This window comes from Otolemur garnettii, unplaced genomic scaffold, assembly GCF_000181295.1.
Source record: "Otolemur garnettii isolate 467f Iridium unplaced genomic scaffold, OtoGar3 scaffold00002, whole genome shotgun sequence".
Taxonomy (NCBI): Eukaryota; Metazoa; Chordata; class Mammalia; order Primates; family Galagidae; genus Otolemur; species Otolemur garnettii.
Window position 1 is genome coordinate 22,195,068 of NW_003852397.1, and position 23,385 is coordinate 22,218,452.

Here is a 23,385-nt window from a genome sequence, read left to right on the forward strand (position 1 = left end):
CCCCTGCTCTTCTTATCTTGCTCCTCTCAGCGTGAAATCTCTGCCGATGAGAGTTCTGGGACGGGGTGATTTGAAACCAGCATTCTAGGCCTCCTGTGCCTTGCATAGTGCTTGTTTTCTACCCATGGGAACTGGATGGGTTGTGAGAGCCCTGATCCTCTCAGGGGCATCTGCCTGTTAGAGGTTCTGCAAAACACAGCTGGGGGCTGGAGGGAGACAGGCAATGAGACCCATCAGTGCTATTACTCTTTAGAGCAATAATACAGGTTGGGGAGAAGGCCCTTCTCTCTTTTTGCTTTTTTTTAAAATAAAATTATTTTATTTAAATTGTTAAGTCTTTCTTTCTTTTTTTGAGCCAGAGTCTTACTCTTTGCCCAAGATAGAGTACTGTGACATCATAGCTCACAGCAACCTCAAACTCAGACTCCTGGGCTCAAGATGATCCTCTTGCCTCAGCCTCCCAAGTAGCTGGGACTACAGATTCCTGCCACTTCACCTGACTGGTTTTTCTAGTTTAGCAGAGACGGGGTCTAACTCTTGTTCAGGCTGGTCTCGAACTTTTGAGCTCAAGCCATCCACCTGTCTCGGCCGCCTAGAGTGCTGAGAATACAGGCATGAGCCACCTGGACCCAACCACTGCTTTCTAGATCTTAATTTTTCCTTCATTAATGAGGAATCGACCTTGACTCTCATCCGTTTCACATCCTCTGTTTCTCAAACTCAATATTGTTCTTTCTTGGTTTGCTCCTTTTATTTGGTAGAATATATATTCCTTTCCAGTGAACGTCGCAGAGGAAGAGAATGTTTTGAGAGCTTGCAGGCCAAAAAATTTTTGTTTTATCTCCACCTCTAGCAGTTTGTCAGGTATTCAATTCAAGCTCCTTGGGATTTTATAAGTGTTGCATTATTTCATTCTACCTCCTAGTGTTTATGCTGAAGAGTTCAGTGAATTTCTTACTCATAATTTCTGTTTCTAAAAGCTCAAGTTAAAGTGGTTCAAGGTTGCCAGTGTACTGCAGGTTACCGGCAGAAGCAAATGCATATCAGATCTGTAAGAATCCTAGCTGAACTCAAGTACAGTATCTACATACCATGGAACCACGTAAGCAGTTCCTTGCATAACTATATATGGAGAGGAACTCTGCCATCTCTGCAATACAGAGATGCACAAGAATGCCCCATGTTTTTCATATCAAACAAAATCTGGCAAGTTATTGAACTAAATGACAATATTGATAGGTAATTCTACAATTTAATGTCACACAGCAGGTGGGATGGACTATGTCACGTACACGAACTTAAGTGTGACTCAGTTAAGTACTTTAAGATATTTACCAAGAATTTTTCTTTTGTGTTAGCAATGTTAGTCGTAACTTTTCTTTTTGGTAATTTAAAAAAAGTTTTTTATTGTTATTCTTTGTGTGTGACTGTTTGCTGTGCATTTTGCATACAGAAGAATCTGAACCTTTCTCCTCTTAGAGGGAGGATAAAAGGGCAGGATGAGTGCATTACTTAAGGTAATTCAAGTCTATAACCAAATCATTTGTAAGTCAAGGCACATATTTAAAAGACTGTGGAAGTGGATCAAACTTATCCCAAGGCATGTAATTCTAATAAAATGTATTTTGTAATTATTGTTTTTGCATTGTTTTTTTACTCTTTCACTCTTTTTGTTTTCATCTTGTCCTTAGGTCTCACAATTCCCTTGTGTAATAGGAGAGAATGACTTTATTATTATCATTTAGTACAGGAGAAAACTTAGAGCCCCAAGTTCATTCATACTGCTAGTGATACGGTTAAGATAACATTACAAATCTTCCACCTTTAATTTCTTGGCAGTTCCTACAACATTATGGCTGTCTAAATATGTACTTGAGGCAGTGCCCATAGCTCAGTGCGTAGGACGCTGGCCACATACACTGAGACTGGCAGGTTCAAGCCCAGCCTGGGCCTGATGAACAACAATGACAACTGCAACCATAAAATAGCCGGGCATTGTGGTGGGTGCCTGTAGTCCCAGCTACCTGGGAGGCTGAGGCAAGAGAATCACTTAAGCCCAAGAGTTGGAGATTGCTGTGAGCTGTGATGCTACAGCACTCTACTGAGGGCGACATACTGAGACTCTCCCTCAAAAAAAAATAAAAATAAAAATAATAAACAAACAAATATGTACTTGCAATCAGCATTCTAGACAAATGAATATAATATCTTAAAATGCTGGATTTTTAACACACAATTACTTCTCTTCAATAAGTTAAAATTTCCCTGCCATATTATCTGTGTCATAATACAGAAGAGTCTCCAAGAGCCCTGGCTTTGACATCAGGCAGACCTGGGATCAAAATTAGGCTTTCCCATATACAACTTGCACGGCTTTGGGGAAGTTCCTGATAAGCCTTAGTTTTATTTATAAATTAGGGCATTAGTATTCATCATACATTGAAATTTTGGAGTTTTAAATAATTATATGTGTGTGCCTTAAACATATATTTCCTATCCAATATCTATTATGAATTACCTACCCAAATATCAAACTCAGACAACTTGGAATGGAGTCATAATTAGTGGATTTAGAAGCATGCAATGCTATTTCTACATTACAGTTAAGGAAAATGAAATGCAGAAATGTCAAAAGCTATACTTAGAGTGTCTTTAGATTAGGTTCTCCTGGTAGTAACAAATCCTACAAAAAATATTGCATTAAATTAAAATTTCATTTCTTTTTTAGAAACAGCAATCCAGAATTAGACAATCTAGAGCTCCATGAATATTAGGGACTGTGAGTCTTTTAATTGCTTATCTCACTGTCTCTTCTTGCCCCTTGCCCCTCTGTAACCTTAGGTGGCCTCTGTCCGTAGATATGTTTGCATTGCAGCCAGCCAGGGAAGAAATAACGAAGTGTAAAGGACAGGCATCTTTTAAGGAGATTTCTTAAAAGCCACAATAAGAATCTGTCCACAGCTTTATCACATAGCTACATCTAGCTGTCAGACTAGATAATACAGTCTTTAGTCCAGGAAGACTGCAATGTACTAAATATTAGAGGCATTCTTCTTATGGAGAAGAATGAATAGTGGGTTATGTAACCAGCAGTCCATACCATAATAAGTTTGATGTTAACTGGAGGTTTATTTGTAAATTTCTAAATTATTTCTCCTTCTATTAATAAGTGTTGCATCAGAAGATCAAAATTCTACTACTGACATTATAAATTTTATTTACATCTTCCACAGATATCTTTATATTAAGATGGACTCTTATTTTTTTTTCACTACCTATGGTAATTTCAACAAACATCCCACCAGGGGATAGATGAGCAATGTCAGTATGTACATCTGGTCCCAGCATAGTTCCTAATTAAGCTCTTATTTGCATTTGGATTATTCCTTTTCAATCTTTTTCTAATAGTCCAATACACTGTCTTTTTATGTGTACTTGACCACACAGTTACTGAAGTATGTTACTGTAATTTTTGAGAATTTATAATTTAATTATAAATTAATTATTTAATATTCATTAGAAAAAGTTTCCTTTTATTATTAATATCGTCCCTTATTGTTAGAGTTTTTCTATATTACTACATAATTACTTTTTAGACAAACTTAAGTCTCAGCTGTTCTACTTCTAAAAATCCTATTAATATTTCTCATTCTTATTGTGTAGATTTAAATTGGCATGTTGATAAGGCTGAGTCTATTGAAAAACATAGCATGACCTTAAAATTGTTTAATTTTATTAGTCTCCTTAAAGACTTCTTCCAAATGAATGTAACACAATTACACTTATTTCTAAATATGTTTGTCCTTTTGTTGATCTTATAAGTAAGAACTTTTCTGCCTTTGCATTTCCACTGATTATATTTCCCAATTGTTTTTACATATAAAAGCTATTGACCTATGTATACTAATTTAGTTCCTAATGACTTTACTAAATTTTATTTTTCCTTGTAGTTGTCTTTCTAGTTTATTATGTATTTTCCAAATACTTTCCTATCACCTGCAAAAATTGTACTACCAATTCCCCATTCTCAATTTTATACCTCTAATTTCCTTATCTTTACTAACTTATTTGATTTTAAAGAGAATGCTCTTAAGATTAAGATTGCTCCATTGGGAATGATCCTGGCATTTGATTTTAGAGTATAGTACATATTCATGTGTTTATTTTTTATAACGATGTCATGTAATATCAAGAATGTTCTTGATTTAGAATGTAATAGCAGTTTATACCACTTTCCTTTTATATTAATATATCTGGAAAAATTGAATAATTAATAGTCAAATGACTATGGGGTGAATATGACAGAAATAAAGAGTTGCATTATGATGAAGGCTATTTAAAATGGACTGGGCCAGGAGTGAGCAGTACCCTTGACCTCCTCTGAGGCATATGGATCTAATTATGCTAATAATTGAGCAATTTCAGATGTACTACCTATTAATAAGGTCAGGATTTGACTACGTGTGAGTGAAACCCAAATAACAATGGTTGAAAGATGGGGCTATTTCTTTCTCTCTCAGGTAAAATTAAAATGTAGGAATTCAGGGTTATGTCCTGGCTCCATAGTCCTCTGTGACTCTGACAACCTCCAGTTTTCCATTCTGCCATCTCTAAGATAGTGCCTTGTGCTTAGGGGTTAAGATTAGTTTTTTTAATCATTACATCCATGATCCAAGCCACACTATGAATAGAGGGACGAGAAAGTGGCATATGCCCTCCATTTAAGGGCATGTCCCAGAGAGTGTGGACACAATTTCTGCTTATGTCCCCGTGCTTAGTCACATGTTTGCTTGTGCAATGGACACTGAAAATGTAGCCTTAATTCTGGGAGACCATGTTCTCAGCTACAATTCTAAGATTCTTATGTTGACAAATAGTTTTATCCAATATATCATATACAAGCCTAATTTTGTAGTGAGGTTCTGACACTGAAGACATTGAGAAAGTCAGTTGTCTTGAATGTTAGCTAATACACAAATTTCTTCTACATTTTTACACTATCCAAGATAAAGAATACATTTTCATACTATCCAAGATAAAGAATTCACGCTATCCAAAGATAAAGTCTTGGGAAGCTGTGATCCAAGAAAATATCATGACTTCCTCCTCCATTCTCTAATAAAAACCCTACCACAATCTCAGTGGCCAGCATTCCGCCATGGCGTTCCTTCCTTCCTGGGTTTATGTACTAGTTGGTTGCTTTTCTGCTTCCTCAGTAGGGGCTTCTGATCTTTCAGATATGGAGCCCACTCTGTGGAAGGAGAGCCCAGGTCAGTTCAGCGATTACCGTGTAGAAAATGGGAAGTACCTTATTGACCCCTGGAATTACACTAAGAGAATGGGGATGTACAAAATCCTATTGAACCAGACAGCCAGATATTTTGAAAAATTTGCACCAGAAAATGAACAAAATATTTTATGGGGATTGCCTCTGCAGTATGGCTGGCAATATAGAACAGGTAAGAATGACTCTAGTTTTCATTCTAATGATCTACCAGTATCATGAAGTTCTTGGGAAATGGGGCTCTGTATATACCATGTTTTCAAAATTACCTTCCTTTTTTCCCACTCCTGATTATTATATTTCTACCTCTCTTTCTCCTTCTCTACAAACCTATCTCTTATGGGTTGTCTGTTTGTATGAGAAACCTCAGTGAGGAATAAAACATGGTTACCAACTACAAAAAGATACTGTATCTAATCTATTGGGCATTTTAAAAACACTTATTGAATTTCTACTAAGTGCTAGACTCCTTTATAAGCAAAAAGATAAAGAGAACAGGGATATACACTAAAATCAGAAGGCAATGCCAAATTTGTTTAATTTCTTGAAGTTTTAATTGTGATTCCCTCGTCATAGATATGGGTTTTCAAGGAGCATCACCTTGTTCATGAGGGTCTTTCTCTGCAGATGATTTGTTTTCCTCTGGGAAACAGGGTATTTTAAAGTGTGCAGACAGAAGATATGTTTTGGGATAAGTATTCATGAATTGAAATATATTTTGTTCCTTTTTAAAATTTTATTCAGAAGAAGCTTATGAGAAAGAGTGGTGCCTGTTGGTTACCTCAGATTGATACACAGCCAATAAGAAACTTTTGATTTATTGTGTGTGGGGTGGGGGGGGGAGAGAGTAAAAGAGAGAGAGAAGAAATTTCATTTGACAAGGAAAAGAAAGGTTATTTTCTAATATTTACCTAATATAGATAATAGGTGAAATACTTCTGATACTTTTCCTCCCTTCACGCAACCCTACTATGTAGTTTATGTTATTATCCCTGCTTTATAATTGAGGAAATGAAGGCATAAGGGTCAAACCAGGATAGATGGAGCAGGGATTGACTCCAAACCATTGCCTGGAATCTGTATGTATCTTGCTTCCATCATTTTGACTAGGTGGTGGAGAAAAAAAATGGAAGAGCTAATACTTACAGAAGCAAACAACCCTTAAGATTTATGATTCAAAAGTAAAAAATTGTAATGTTGTTAAGAAAAAAAGAAATTGGTTGAGAGACTATAAAAGATAAAGTGTGATGGGAATACAAACACAAATTATTCAGAAATAAATGCTTTTGCATCTACAAACAAAACATATCGGTGAAGCAATAATTATAGCAGTCTCAAGGTGTGCATAAGAAATACCCTTGTGTCTCATCCTTTTCCTTCTAGGCAGATTAGCGGATCCAACCGGAAGGACAGACTGTGGATCTGCATCTGGAGATCCTTTGTGCGTCTCCGTGGATAGTTGGTGGGCTGGTAGGTTCCCTTAAATAGCAAAATAGATGTTAACCTTTCCCAAAGGAAAGCATTCAAACCCATGATCTTGGAGAAAGAGACAAAACAAAAACAGTTCTGTACCTATTAAGAAAGGAATCTACTTCACCATGTACCTTGCAGTCTTTATGTTGGGATTTAAGGGCCATGATGTCAATTATAATTTCTTAGGCCATATTCAGCTTTTCATAGAAGGGCTAAAATAAGAAACTGCAAAATGTGATAGCCCTGAAGAAACCAACACTGGCAATTAAGTGGGACGTCCCTTGAGTGACGAGGAGTCTCCAGAATGAGAAAAAATTAGAAGTGACCAAGAAAAATCATGCTGTTTCATTTTGCTCAGACCAGATGCATTCAGTACTAAAACTCATAAACATGCCAGAGATAAATACCAACTGGAATTCATTTTATCAATCAGGGAGCTGAGGCTTTAGCCACAGACTTCATGCTAAAATAACTGGAGGTATTTTCCAATTTTTAATTTAATTTTATGCTTTTGTAATGAAGACTAATTGGCACAATTCCTGAGAGGGATTTCCCAGTCAGAAATATCACCACATTAAAGTTCACTTTCGCAGAGTAATGCACATCACCTGTGTCTTGTGTGTGTTCTTCATACTACTCATCATCATTCTCTTCAAAGACCCACAAACAGTCCTGGGTGAGAATTCAGATTGAGAATTCAGAGTTTGTTTTGCTCAGTTTGTTTAGTATTTTGGAGTATCAACCTGCCACTATGGGGTGGAGGTCTGTATTCACAGATGCATGGCTGTGATGAAATATTCTGCATCACTGATTTCTAGTGGGACTCAATATAGTCTAATATCCAGCTAAATTATAATGTCTGAATCTGCTGAATAGATTATAGATAGAGATTTTTAAAAAATTATAAAAGAGTCTTATTGGTCAACTCAATCATCCACTTTATCCAAAGCTTATGTAAAAATTTTTCTTTAGAGACATAAAATAAGATAAGGACTTCATAACTGCATGGCTACGAATTAAGTTTTACCTATATAAAATAGACAATACCCATTTACTAAAGCTATAAACATTTTGAATTTTTTAGACAAAATACAATTCACAACAAAACCTGTATGAGTTTTGTTACATTCTATACATAAGCTAGTAGCTTTCTTGCTTTTCTACTTAATGCTTTGAAAAATGAATATTACCAAATCCATAACAATTACTTTTTGCTTTAAAATATCATAGGCAAGTTCTTTAACCAATGTATGTTTATTATTACATATATAATATAATAATGCTCAAGGAAGTTTGGGGTTAATATCTTTTACCTGGTGCCTAACTCTTTTTCTTTTTTATTAAATCATAGCTGTGTACGTTAATGCAATCATGGTGTATAATCTGCTGGTTTTATATACCATTTGAAATATTTTCATCAAACTGGTTAACATAGTCTTCACCATATTTTCCTAGTTATTGTGTTAAGACATTTATACTCTACACTTAGTAAATTTAACATGTACCCTTGTAAAATGCACCATAGGTGTGGTCTCATTAATTACCCTCCTTTTCCCCATCCTTCCCCCTCCCCATCCCTCCCTCTCCTCTTTCCCCTTCTTCTTGGGCTTTCATATGAAAGCTATAAATTGGTTTCATAGTGAGACTGAGTACACTGAATACTTTTTCTTCCATTCTTGATATACTTTGCTAAGAAGAATATGTTCCAGCTCCATCCATGTAGATATGAAAGAGGCAAAGTCTCCATCTTTTTAAAGGCTGCATAATATTCCATGGTGTACATAAACCACAATTTATTAATCCCTTAATGGGTCAATGGGCACTTGGGCTTCTTCCATGACTTAACAATTATGAATTGGGCTGCAATAAACATTCTGGTGCAAATATCTTTGTTATAAAGTGATTTTTGATCTTTTGGATATATATCTAGTAGAGGAATTGAAGGATCAAATGGCAAGTCTATTTTTAGATCCCTAAGTGATCTCTGAACATCTTTCCGAAAGGAACGTATTAATTTGCATTCTCACCAGCAGTGTAGAAGTGTTCCCGTTTTTCCACATCCACACTAACATCTCTGGTTTTGGGATTTTGTGATGTGAGCTAATCTTACTGGAGTTGGATGATATCTCAAAGTGGTTTTGATTTACATTTCTCAGATGATTAAGGATGATGAGCATTTTTTCATGTCTGTAGGCTTTTTGTTTCTGGATCTGTTGAGTTTTTCCATGATGACTTACAGCTTCTGTAAAAATGTCCTCTGATGCCTGTTACTTCTTGTATAATGATGCATCTCTTATTCTTACAGATTTAAATTATTTTCTGTCTTCATTACCCTTTCTTGCTGCGGTTGATTCTGGCATAATGGGGATATCATCAGACCAAGTTATGCTTTTGCCACCACCCAAGGATCAGATGAGGTTTTGTTATGATGTTTCTAGCTGTCGTTCATCCTTCCATGAGACAATGAACAAGTGGAATGCCTTTTACCAGGTTCTTTTTTCCTACTTTTAGGAGATGGCAAGGGAATTTATTTTGTCATATAACAATTTTGGTTAGAATTTTTCTGTGCATTGTACAATAATATTTTCCTTGGTATGAATGTGTAAATTGTTATGTAAGATTACATAAGATAATAAAACTACATTAATAACATGCTAATAATTTGTTATAGTGGGGTATTATGTGTCATTAACACCCACTGCCCCAATACAACATTAGCACAAAATCTATCCATTTTTCTTACCTCAAATAAATTGTACACAAATGGTCAGCATGCAGGATATTTTGCTGATTGGTGAATAGTTTATTCTGGGTAATTGAGATTTTAGCTTAACTGTAGGATCTTGAAGGAAATGTAATTATGAAACTGGTTTCATAACAATCACCATATTTCAGCTGAATTAGTGAATAAACACATATGGGTGGAATAATTATGTGTTGTTCAAAATCAAATATTCAAGGACCAAACTATAAAAAAAAATACATTGGTTAAACACAGACATGGAATAAAATCAATCAGGAAAAGATACAAATGTAGATTTGTGAGATGTGTAGATTATTAATTTATTACTTTATATTTAATTAAATAGTCTAACAATTTTTTTTCTTCTTACTCTTAAGATGTTATGGTAATGTTAACAATGTTAGCAGAAAAAAAAATGACAAAGAAAAAATAGAGATTTGCTGCCAAGTATAAAATATGTAGTCTTTGAAGACACTTGAAGTTCATTTTTTTCTAGATCCATGTGTATTAAAAAATAGTGAATATTTTTGTGTCCTTTGTAGAGTGTGAGTCTTATACATATTCATTCCTAGAAACAAAATTCTACTCTTACTTAAATGCTGCTAAATTATATATCTGAACATTTTTGAATTTCAGGAACAGAAATTGTTATAGTTGCTCAAATATTAATAAATTTGACTTTAGTATTTGCAGACACCTTCTAGCAACTTTGATGACCTGCTGAAGTACTTATGGATTGCACACACCTCAACCTTAGAAGATACTTTCAAAAGTTTTGAAGATAGGTAAGATTGGATCTAAAGTGATCTGTACTTAATATGCTGAAGAATATTTTTTTTGAACCTTTCTCTTTTTTTCCTATAGTGCTTGTCAATCCCTTTTATTAAATATAAGTCTAAGCATCAGGGAATTATAGTGATGAGGCATAAATACTGTAGCATGATCAACCTTAAAAAATATTTTATGATGAAGGAACAAAATCTGACAGAAATATCTTGCATTAAATAACAAGTAAACAAGCAAAATGCAACAAATTTCTTTAATTATAGAAAAAAAATACAGTATCATAAATATGTGGATGACATTTATTATTTTGATCATCTATACTATGAAAAATTTTAGACAAATTAAAGTTATAATTTGGGAGAATATGAGCAAAACATTATTTATGAATTAGCACTCTACACCAGTAGATGGGCCATATGGGGTGGGTAAATTCTATAGCTTTCTTGGAAAGTTAAGGTCCTTTGGCAAGAACTTCAGAGGTGAGGCTAACCAGATCCTTTGTGTCTGGGAGGAGGAGGAGGAAGGGAGAGGGTTCAGTGGAGGAGGAAGAAAGGAAAAGGTTCAGGTGTGGCTGTATTAGGCTCCCAACAGGCTTCACTTGAACCCACTCCTGGGGACAACTCTAATTCTAAGCCAGGGCAACAGGCAGTGTCTTATCCTAGGTCAGATTAATCTCTTGGTAGAGCTTAGGTAAGGTTTTCTTTATAGTATGATTTGTCACTTCAGTTTTTTTCTGGTGGACGGTGGCCCCCAAGCTATATGTTATACCAGAGGCTTGCAAACATCCTGTGTAATCAGAGCACCCTTGACACTCTGAATAGAAACCAGTGCTCTACACTGAAGAATAACTTCCTTTATCAAGGCCTTAATGGCTCTTTCTCTGGCAGGTAAAGACCTCAACCAACCCAAGAAGGTATCCACAAAAATCAGTAGGTATTTGAAATTTTCTACTACCCTTGGCATCATGGTGAAATCAATTTGCCAGTCCCCTCTTAGCCCTCCCACCCACAACCTGAAATCCTTTTGTGAAGGGAGGAGGCCTAGTTTTAGATATGTTTTGAGTAAAGATTCAAATAACTTTCTGAAGTTTCATATGTGGACCAACGCATATTTTTGTACCAACTGTAGGGTGGCACCCCTCCCATACTGGGTAGAGTCACTAATAGGTTTAATAATATCATTTAAAAGATTATTTGGTACCAGAATCACTTCTGTCTCATTGTATATCTAACCATCATGAGTCATGTGGCCAGGGTCAAATACCCAACTGAGTGTTCTATTTAGGTCTTCCTCTGAGCATATGGAAGGTTTAGGGCCAAGATCTATTTTAGGCAGCAAGGAGATCAATAATGCCTTGGGAGCCTTTTTTCCTTGCTGGGTTTTTTGTTTTTTTGTTTTTTTTTTTTTTTGGGTGGTCCAATCTGCCTGATGATTTCCTCTTAGCACCAGACTGACCTCCTGATGTTCAAGGCAATGTACTGTAGCTACTTCCTTGGGGACTAAAATGGCATCTAGCAAGGCTAGGACTTTTCTTAGCATGCTTATGTCTTTATTACCAAAGATTAGGAGTTCCCCTTTACTCCAGATGGCCCACTGAGCATAAACAGCAGAAAAAGCATAACTGGAGTGCATGTAGCTGGTCACCTGTGCTCCTTTACCTGCCTGGAGTCCCCTAATGAGGGTTATGAGTTCTGCTTTCAGTGTTGAGGTACCAGAGGGAAGTGCTGAAGCCTAGAATGTTTGTTGATGAGTCACCATCTGAATCTGGCCCTCCATTGTCCTTGATCCATAAAACTGCTTCCATCAGTAAACATCACTAAGGCTGGGTTTTCTAAGGCTATATCAGTTAGATCTTGTTGGCTAGAATAAACTTGTTCAGTGATGTATAAATATCAATGCTCAGTTTCACATGGTATTTAAGGAAGTTAAGGTGACAAGATTTAAGGTAGAGACAGCTCTCAACATTACATTTAGATTGTCTAAAATAGCCTGATGCCTGCCAAGCCAGAGGTCAGCCAATTACTCCTTTCTGTGCCAGCAAGGGGAAAACCCAATGGTGGACTGGCCTAATGTAACCTTTTCTTCTTCCTGTAGAAAGTCATAAGCGGCAAGAACAGCCACAAGTCAAGAAAGCCATCCCTTTGTAACAATGTCCAATTGTTTTGAAAAATAAACAACAGGTCTCTTCCCAGGTCCCGAGTCAACACTTCCAGACTTATTCCTTATCTCTTATGTATAAAAAGATTGGAAGGTTTTCTTCTATCTGGGAGCCCAAATGCTGGAGCATTTAGCAGCTTTTCCTTGATTTTAAATAAAAGGCCTTGTAACAGTCCCCAGATCATTCCAAAAATTCATTATTTCTTTCCTTTAAGACACATATAGGGTGTTAGCAATAAGCCCAAATTTAAGACTCCGTAAAAGACAGAATCCAGCTGTGCCTAAAAACCCCACAGCTGTTGCCAAGTGGTGGGTCAGGCTCCTCTGGTGAGTGAGGCCTCCTTCCAATCAGGGTCTGGTTGATATCATTGGGTTTCCCCAAATGCAGAGTCTAGACAATGTCTTAAAGGCCAGCCTTAGGCTTTACAATAGCCGTGTTATCTATAGAAGCACCAGTCCTAGGCTTTACAGTAGCAATGTCACAAATCCTGCACTTGTCAGGGCGAATACATGTTATTAAGCAGGAAGCAGTTACAGCAGTGAGGAAGGTAAGGAACAATAGCTGATTGGCTTCTGGCTGTATCCATACTTATATAGAAATCAGACTTTTATGCTATTTTTACCTTAAGGCTTTATATTATAGGTGGTTTTAACACCTCAGGGCACAAATTTCTTTAGTTTAAGAAACCCCTTTGTCTGGGTTTGGGTTCAAAATTATGTACAAGTAGATCTTCTGCAGCTTCTGTAGCTATAAAGATGTGTAACTGTTTGTCTTTTGTAAAGAGTTTCCCCATTGTGGCCACTCCAACACTTAAGTTACCTTTGGTAAGCTTCACCCATTTCTCTAGAAAAGCACAGAATCTGGGTCCATACTTCTTACACACGAAATAGGTTGAAGTTCCAGATGGAGGGGTTCTGGACTTCATGGATCCAGATGAACATGTGATTTCCCATCTTCTTAACTACCTACTGAATGTAGTCTATTTTCTGTCTGATTTGGTCAGACACCTGTGGCCTCCCTAAAGGACCCAGTCTTGTTTCTGTCAGGAATTCCAAACATGGTTTGGATCAAAAATGCTGCAATAAACTGAAAGGGCTCAAAACACAAGTTCATGGTGCTTGTGTCAGAGAGGTCACCCACAACCTCAGGTGCTGCCAGAGATCAGTTGGCACTGTGGGCAGCTCTTGATACTTGTGGAGGTTAGTGGAATTGTACTTCAAATCCCACTCTGGCATCAAACTGTTAAAATAAAAATCTTAGACAAATTAAATTTAGCAGAAGTTTTATGAGCAAAGAATGACTTATAAGTTGGGTGACACCCTGAACCAACGGAGGCTCAGAGAACTCCATCCAGCAATGTGGGCAGGTAATGTTTATAGATAGGGAAAGGAAATGAGACACAGAAATCATTTGAGTGGTTACAGCTCAAGATTTGCCTTATTTGGGGATGAATTAATGAGACACTTGCCTAATATAGACATAGTTTCATCAGTTGAGTGCCTGTGATTGGCTGAAACTTGGCTGCTGTGATTAGTTAAGACTTAGTTATTTGTAATAAGAATATATTGTCAAATAGGTTGTGGTTTGTTTCCATATTAAAGTAGGTGGCATTTCACTACATACCAAGGCAGCTTTTAGGCCAAATTTAATTTACTTTAAAAATACATACATAGTATAGCAGTACATACTTGGGAAAAAATCAACTAGCATCAGGGTTAGCACACAAGATAGCCTAGAAGACTATCTTGATCTAAATATTTGATCGAGACATTTTATCAACCATAACACCTAGAAGTGAAGGTGGCAGAATAATTTGTATTTAGAAGTAAATGGCACTGTCTAAGGAGTGAAATCAACCACCCTCAGTGAGATATTGGGCAGGTATCTGGGAAGGCCATAAGCAGAAAGAAGAGCTCCTTGTTGTTGCCTAAGTAGTTATGCAATCGAGTCAGGAAGAGTTGAGTATTCATATTTCAGTTCACTGTTGTCTCTCCTACTGACTCTATCCTCCAGCAAGGTAAACATCTCGGTTGGTTAGCTGACTCAAAGGACATTTTCTCTTCCTGTTATAGTTTCAACAGCTGTGTATTAAGTTAGGCAATGAAGGATATTTTCCCCCCTTAGCAATGTCTGTGAAATAATTTGGGTTTGTGGCCAACATAACAGCTGTAATGCAAGTGTTCTTCCTATTCTGATACTGGGGAACAGGGATGAGATTACCAAAAAGGACCTTGAGTCCACCTTAATATTTTGATTGATAACAAATTATTATTATAGGTTACAAATTACTTTAAGTAAATAAATTATTTTAGTGGACTTTCTCACTTAATAAAACCTTCTTATTGATAATGAGACTGTGCCTGAGTTATTCAATAGCATATTAAAACATCTATTTTTTTGAGTTTTTAAAAATTTTTTCAAGTTAATCTGAGGGTACAATTTTTAGGTTACATTGTTCTCATTTCTGGGGTAAGGTTCCATTTGTAGAAAAGCCCCTCACCCAGGGGGCATGTGATACACCCTCCCAATGGGCACATTTGGTGACATACTTAAAATCTTACAGTAGTGAATGGCAGGACTAGTTCAAATTCTCTGTTCCGGCACAGCTGGCCTTCTTGCCCCATATGCTGTTCTGGCTGTAACATATGTGGCTTGCAAATTAGATTTCAAAGAACGACATCTACTAAGGGTTCTTCTTTATTCTTAAAAGTTGTATTAAAAAATAAAAACATGCTTAAATACTTGCAATGTGTAAGGTAGCCGAAACAAATGAAGCAGAAATTAAATACAAGGTTCACCTTCTTTTATGAAGACTCTTTTCAATCCTAGAGGGATAAACACACCTACGGCCACTGAACTGAACAACCTGTCCTGGCTGCTCAGGCAGGTGAGAGGGCAGGTGAGTGTGAGCAGGGCCCCCCTGACCCAGAAGTGAGTGAGTGCAGGGTCCTAGAGTCTCCCTACAGTTGCTGCTGTCTTTACCTCAGGATTCTTATAGAGCTCTTTCTTCCCTTTCCTTTGTTATCCACTCAGGGTAATTTCTTATTTTTCATTATTTTTGTTTGCATACTGTACACTTTTTACATGCCAATAGTTTACAAAGTTAAATGGTTTTGCCATCCTCGCTCTCCTCAAAAAAAAAACCCCAAAAATAAAAACACACTAAAGCTCTATCCAGAGAGACTACTTCTTACTGATTGTGTATTTGTTACAATATTTTAAAAACACATTCCTGTAACATTTTTAATGAAATGTTTAGCTTTAGATATTATCATTGGAATCAGCGCTGTGGAGAAGTATTTATGGTTTAGCTCACCTCACCCCACTTCTCACACTCTCACACATACCCTTCCCAGCCTCTGTTTTTTCTTTGTGGTAGTTTAGCGATGTTGGTTATGTTGATATCCAGAGATTATATTATTTCTATGATCACTACTCACATCGCTACTTTATTCCCCTTAGACTTGATTATTGTCTTGTGTATTTGACTTTGGATATTCCAACTGTTTAACATTAATGGATTCTGAATTGGCAAACTAAAGAACTGTCTTCTCCAGTCTCCAGTCATTAAAATTCTACTCTTGTTTTCTTACAGAGCTGTGGCTCAGGGCCATTTCCTTGCAGTAATCTGCCCAGGTGGTCAGATATGATCCTGGATCTCTCTTCACTGCTGCCCTAGGGGTTCTCTCTGCCTCTTTTTTGTGTGTTTATTCATCATTTCCTTATTTCGTATCTTTATATTTCTTTATATACTTTGTTTTGGTAGGGCATAGCCTCCAGTAGAATCTAGTGGGTATATGATAGGTAACATTGTTTGAGACCTGATGAATGAATATTTTTTAATACTATTATTTTTGACTGAGCTTTTAGTTGAATCAGGAAACTATGCTGGCAATTTTTAGAATTTTAAAGTAATTTCTTCATTAAATTTTAGCTTCACTTTTATTCTTGAAGATTCTGAATTCATTCTGATTCTTGACCTTTTGTCTAGTAACTTGTTTTTCATATTCCTTTTTTCCCATTTGCTATTTTGTTTTAGTGTCTTGTATCCATATTAGAGGCTTTCCTCAGGTGTCTGGTAATACCTGGATATCTACTAGTATAATACAGAGGATCATTCAGAATCTCTGAGTGTTTGGAATTGTTCTTTTCTCTCTCTCTCTCCCCCTCCCTTCCTTTCTTTTTCTTTTGAGACAAAATCTCACTGAGTTACCCTGGGGTTGAGTGCTATGGAGTCACAGCTCACAGCAACCTCAAACTCCTGGGCTCAAGCAATTCTCTTGCCTCAGCCTCCTGAGTAGCTGGGACTACAGATGCCCAACACAGCGTCTGGCTATTTTTTTTTTTTTTTTGAGATGGGGGTCTCGCTCCTGATCAGGCTGCTCTCAAACTCCAGAGCTCCAGCATTCTACCTGCCTTGCCCTCCCAAAGTGCTAGGATTATAGGCATGAGCCACTGCACCCAGCCTTTGAGTGGAATTTTTCTAAGAACACACCTCTAGACTAATCTTGCGGGGTAAACTTCTATTGACAGTACCATGCCAATGACTTTAAGTAAGTCTTTTCTCTGGAGCTTACCAACTTTCCCAGAAGAGGCACTTTCAGTTATGTGCTTCAAAAGTGAAGGATGGCTGCTAGTGTCGTTAGTGTCAAGAGAGCAAAGGATGTTGGGCGGGGTGTCTTAGTATCTAGCATCCCTTGTTTTCAAGGTGGTAGATATCCTTACCATCCACCATGATTAGTTTACAACACAGTCCAGGGACCTTCTGTTCTACTCTGTCCAGTGAAGAGTGGCAGTTACACACTATTTGAAGTCTGGGAGGGAATTTTTGTACATGGCTGTTTTAATCATCTTGATTTTAATGATCTCCCTTTACCCAAAGGGTCCTTACTCAGTTTAAACTGAGGCAAATTCTACCAATTACATTAGTGTTATTTCTCTGTTTTCCTCTCTGGTTGCTTAGGATTTTGGTTCCTTGATTTTATTATAGCTTTTCAACTAGTTATTTTCAATTTCCAGCTTCCAGAATTTTGTTGCTCTCCTCCTGTTCTCTGATTTTGTTTCTTCTTACTGTCATTTTAATGGCGTTTTGGTTGGTTTCAAAAGTAGAAGTGTTTGTTGAAATAGGTATTTTTACTCAAAAGAAATTTTAATCTTGAAAATTCCCTTCTGTTGCTTATTTAATTGGGGTGAAAAAATACTAATGTGTTGTATTATAAATAAATTTGTTAAGAGATTTACTAGTAAGAAAGGAAAATACGCATTTTCTATTAATTCATCTCCCAGGAAAGCTTAATAATAGTATTGGGCAATTTTCAAACACCTATTTGTATACCCTCTGATTGGTTAATCTACCTGTTTATGAGGCCTCTGATTTGTCAAGCTCTTTGAATTCATATCGAGAGATTCTAGGATATTATTTGTTCCTTGAAATAAAGTAATAATGTATGAATTAGGATGTTTGACTTTGGAGTTTTACAGATGTGAGCTTTAAGTCCTGACTCATTTGACCTAGAATCCAGTGATAAACATCTTTTTCTCCTTTTTAAATAGCAGTAATAACAGTATATGCCACATAGAATAATTTTGAGGATCGAGAAATGCAAACCTAATATACCACTGGCCTATAGGAAACATTCAGTGTAAAGTAGCATCATCATCATGGCAAAAGGCAGTGGACAGTAGTAGGAAAGAACATGGACTTAAGGCAGATTGCCAGGGATTAAAACCTGCCTCTGCAATTTATTAAGCGTGTTGCCTTGAATTTCAGTTAGCTTTGTTTAAAAGAAAGTAGCCCCTTGGGTGGTGCCTGTGGCTCAAGGAGTAGGGCACCAGACCCATATGCTGAGGGTGGTGGGTTCAAACCCAGCCCTAGCCAAAAAACTGCAAAAGAAAGTAGCCTCATCAACAATCATTGAGGTTTTTTTTTATTATTATTGTCATATATACATAGATCATGAATACATTTATGTCTTTGTGGGATTCTATGTGTTGATTATTTGTACATATTGGACAAATATTTGTACATTTATATCCTACAAATTAACATAGTTTTCACCTCATTTACTTAATCACAGTGTTAAGACATTTGTGTTCTATACTTGATAGATTTGACTTGTATCCTTGCAATATGCTCCATAGGTGTGGTCCCACCATTAACCCTCCCTCTATTGAACCACCCCCCTCCCTTGTCATCCCTCTCCTCTTTCCTCCTTCATCCTGCACTACAGTTGTGATTCATCTTTCATATGAAAGTGTGAGTGATTGTAAATTGGTTTCACAATAATACTGAGTACATTGGATTTTCTTTTCCATTCCTGAGATACTTTACTAAGAAGAATATTTTCCAACTCCATCCATGTAAACATAAAATAGGTAAAGTCTCCATCCTTTTTTAATGCTGCATAGTATTCCATCATATACATATACCATAATTTATTAATCCATTCATGGGTGGATGGGCACTTGGGCTTCTTCCATGACTTGGCAATTATGAGTTGAGCTTCAGTGAACAATCTGGTGCAAATATCTTTGTTTCCAAGTGATTTTTTGGAATTTTGGATATACACCTAATGAAGGAATTGCAGGATCAAACAGTATTCTCCAAACTTCTTTCCAAAAGGAATATACTAGCTTGCATTCCCACCAGCAGTGCAGAAGTGTCCCCTTTTCTCCACATTCATGCCAACATCTGTAGTTTTGGGATTTTGTGATGTGGGCTACTCTTACTGGAGTTAGATGATATTTCCAAGTGGTTTTGGTTTGCTTTTCTCTGATGATTAAAGATGATGAGCATTTTTTCATGTGTCTGTAGACTGTGCACCTGTCTTCTTCAGAGAAGCTTCTGCTCATGTCTCTTGCCCACCATACAAAAGTTTTTACTGTGCACATGTGTGGAGTTTATCTCAGCAGCTAAGCTGATCTTTCCTAGGCTCACTCTTAAAGTTGGCTAGTATTTTTATTTGAGACAATCTTACTTTGTCACCCTTGGTAGAGTGCCACAGAGTTATACCTCACAGCAACCTCAAACTCTTAGGCTGATGTGATCCTCTTGCCTCAGCCTCCTGAGTAGCTGGGACTACAGGCACCCACCATAACACCTGGTTAGTTTTTTCTATTTTTTACTACAGATGGGGTCTTGCTCTTGCTCAGGTTGGTCTCCAACTCCTGAGCTCAGTCAAGCCACCTGCCTTGACCTCCCAGAGTGCTAGGGTTATAAGCATGAGCTGCTGTGCCCAGCCAATGTTGGTGGTTCTGTCTACTGTCTTTGTCATGGTCATAACAGGGATGTTGAGGAAGCTCAACTCTGCCCCCCTTGTCTCTTTCTCCATTAGGCTGGTGTAGTTGTTTTCCATAGTGATAGCAGAATTCCCAGAGAGAAAAATAAAATTTTGAAAATACATTTTAAGCTTAGTTGTGTCAAATTATAAAATTTTTTTTTGCCCAAATCAAGTCAGATGACTGATTCAGGGGCAGGATTCTCTGCCTCACCCTGTGTAAAGAGGAAGGGTATTGAAAAGTTACATAACAAAGGACAAGATATAGGGAGTAGCAAAAAACTGGGGCAATGTTTGCATTCTCCTACACACCAGAAAATAGCTTTAAAATCTCATCTGTTACTTTCCTTAGGCAAAAATATATTAAGGGGTGTTTATTTAAGACAATAATGAATACTGTAAAGCTTTGAAATCATTCAAAGCTCTTGAATCCCCATCTCTTTTCTCCTTTCCTAGTTATTCTGACTCCCTTGCAATTTGTTTAATACACTGTGCAGCCTTTATTCAGAATCCTCATGAATTCACACTTCCATTGACCTTGGCTTAATAGACAGCTGCAATGTATTAAGGTGCACTGGACCTAAACCACTTTGTCCTCAATAATACAACTTTGTCTTCTGAACCACTTCCAGGCATAGAGTAAGGAGGATCCCAAAGCCATGTGAGTCAAGCAGACTGTAGGTATTCTCTGGGTTATGCTATGGTTTATTTAACACTGACAAGCATTATGCAAGCATCTTCTGTTTAATGGATCCTACCAATGTCCTGTCAAAATGAAATTAGGTAATCTAATTTCTAGAAATCACAATGTAACATAATGGGAGAACAAATCTTCAAATATGTAGAATGCGTTGCTATGGGAATACCACTGAGAAAGAGCTAATTGATTTCACCTTGAGTAGGCTGGAAAACCTTTTCAAGAAGGTGACATCTCTGATGAGACTTGAAAGTGAACATACCTGGTGAGCCAAGTGGGGAGTACACAGTGTCTCAGGGAAACGAGCCTGTTTGTAAAACTGCTCGTTGTTTAGCATGCTCAGACAGCTGACAGGGATGGGAGCTGTGAATTTTATATTAGACAACTATTTAATATACCTTTAACCTTTCCACTGTAATGATTTGCCCTTCTAATAGGGGAGATAGTCTAGCTTCCTAGGAGTAGGTTCTCTTTCTCCTAGGAGAAGGAGATAATATTCCTTCTCCAACAGAAGAAAGCTCAATTTTTAAAAAATAGTTTTTATTATGTCATTTGTACATAGATCATAAATACATTTATGCCATTATGGGGATTAAATGTGTTGATTATTTGTACAAATTGGAGTGCTTACATCCTACTAAACAACATAGCCTTTAATAGAAAATGAGAAAGGAAAATCAGGCTTTTATTTTTCTGTGATCCTAAATGTTTTGGGGACTCCCTGGCTTCAAGAATCAATAGTTTTACAAAGCATTCTTGAGTCTAGCAAAGATTTTGCCTTAGGTTTTTGATATCTATCTCTGTATACCAGATATGAGTTAGACATGGCCTTCTATCTGGTGATTATATAGTGGTCATGGGTAATGTGCCTGATTGAAAAAGATAAAATAGAAATTAAAATGCAAGCCATCAATAAGATGATCTTTTCCAGATTTAAAATTTGAATTGGTAATCTTCACATCTCTTGAGAGAGGGGCTAATGTTATCATATTATAATATATATTTTCCAAATTGTAAAATTATAAATTTAGTTTGTTGGCACAAAGTAATCTTTTATGATGGCAGTCAGATTGAAAGTCTGAGGTGGCTAATTATAATCACACACTTTTCCACTTTTCTTTTAGATGTGGTTATTATTCTAAACCAGAAGAACGTTTTGAGAGAAATTGGGTCGTAGCTGTGGAGTATTTAGCTGCATTGAGCTTTCCGACAACCTTGATCAGGTCATATAAATTCCAGAAGGGCCTGCCGCCACGAGTCCTCCTTAAAACAGATGTAGTCCCTTTCATCAGTGACTTTACTGCTTTTCAGAATATAGTCCTGTTTGCTCTTAATGTACTAAACAAACTGGATAAACTCATAGGTAAGAATTTTGAAAGAACATTTTAAAAAATCAATATTGGGTTGAATGAATAGAAGAACAAAAAATTAAATCAGAGATATAGATATTGCAATTCTCCAAAAAGAAAGTTATGATTTCTGTGGGCATCCATTCCATTCCTTCAGCAGTGATCACTCTTGATACATACGGCGGAACAATATAATGAGCACATATTTTGATCTTTCCACTCACGGCCTGTCCTTTCATCTGGTGTCAGTTTTGAGTCTTGAAGTTGGCAAACTAACTGAAGCACAGTTTTTGTTCTACATACTCATAATAATCCTTATTTTGCTCATCAGATCTTTTTAAAGAAAATTTCTGCTCTCTTCTTAAAAAAAAAAAAAAAAGAAATTCCTAAAGAAAATCTGCCATGACTAGTGAAGTTACTAAGTGAAATTTGACTTACCTGAGTTCTCTCAATCCAGTACTCTTAGTCATCAAAAAAGCCTTTTGCTCCAGTCCTTCAAATGCCAGATCTTCCAGCTCAGTGAAAAACAGGAGGACTGTACGAGTTTGAAAATTACCGTGTCATTCCCATTTTCCATATATGCACTGAAGTGCTGAGCCACGCTTAAAACACAGTTATTATACTGATGAGTGTTTTTCAAAGCATTGAATCTGAAAGATAGAAATTAAACATAAATAAATTAAATATATGTTTTTGAAGCTTTTACATTAATTAGAGTAACCAAAAACACCCAGATATTTTAAGAATTCATGCAAGCAAGTGCAGTTGTTCACATTCTAGTAATGGCTCTAGGGCAGCACTGTCAGGAGGCACCTTCCCCTCACTCAGTGAGTAGGAGACCAAGTCTCTTTCACTCTGAACATTTTTCTTGGAGACTTTTTCCACAAAATAAATTGGTCCAACTCATTCTGTTTAATAGATGTATACTGTTTCATTTTGTGAATTTACCATCACTGAGAACCTTAGTTACTATTGTTCGTTACTGCCAGCCATTTAACAATGGCCTCCCCTGTGCACTTTTCTTGCATAATTTATGATTTTACCACTAAATTCACAGAAAGGACATGAAATCAATCTTCTCCTGGTAATAAAGCAACAAATCTCATTCCATGTTTACTTTTCTTAGTATTGATTATGATTTTACCACTAAATGAGTAAAAGGGAAAAGAAATAAAATACATGAGTCGTATATTGCCAGATGATACTACAAAAATTTATTGGGAGTTGACTGTAATAATTGTGTATCTTTTACAGGTATTCATTCTGTGGAAAAACGTTTATGAAGTTAGAAGTTATAATGAATCTAGTTGAAATAGTTCTTGAAATGTTTAATTCCAAACTTCTGGAAATGATTAATGAAGTAAAAATGAACAACTCCACCTTGACAACTAGTAATTTCCAAAAATTAATATAATCATCATGTAGCTTAGTTGTTTCTGATGTTTTAAACTTAGATTTGTTTGCTAAGATTTTGGTTATGCTTTTCTAATTTAAAAATTCAAACACATGCAATTATTATTTTGCTAAATTAATAAATCTTGGTTTTTTAATGCATCCAAGTTTAAAATGTTCAAGATCAAAGGAAATTGCATTAAACTAGAAAAATTACTGAGAAATT

General features: G+C 36.5%; 1 protein-coding gene across 1 annotated transcript; it reads left to right on the top strand.

Moving 5' to 3' along the window:
* The first annotated feature begins 5,158 nt into the window (after positions 1-5,158).
* CUNH6orf58 (chromosome unknown C6orf58 homolog) lies at positions 5,159-23,050 on the top strand. Its single transcript, XM_003781851.1, has 6 exons — positions 5,159-5,459; positions 6,668-6,754; positions 9,063-9,247; positions 10,185-10,285; positions 21,543-21,781; positions 23,022-23,050. The coding sequence occupies exons 1-6, from the start codon at positions 5,159-5,161 to the stop codon at positions 23,048-23,050; spliced, it is 942 nt and encodes a 313-aa protein (XP_003781899.1).
* The last annotated feature ends 335 nt before the right edge of the window (positions 23,051-23,385 follow it).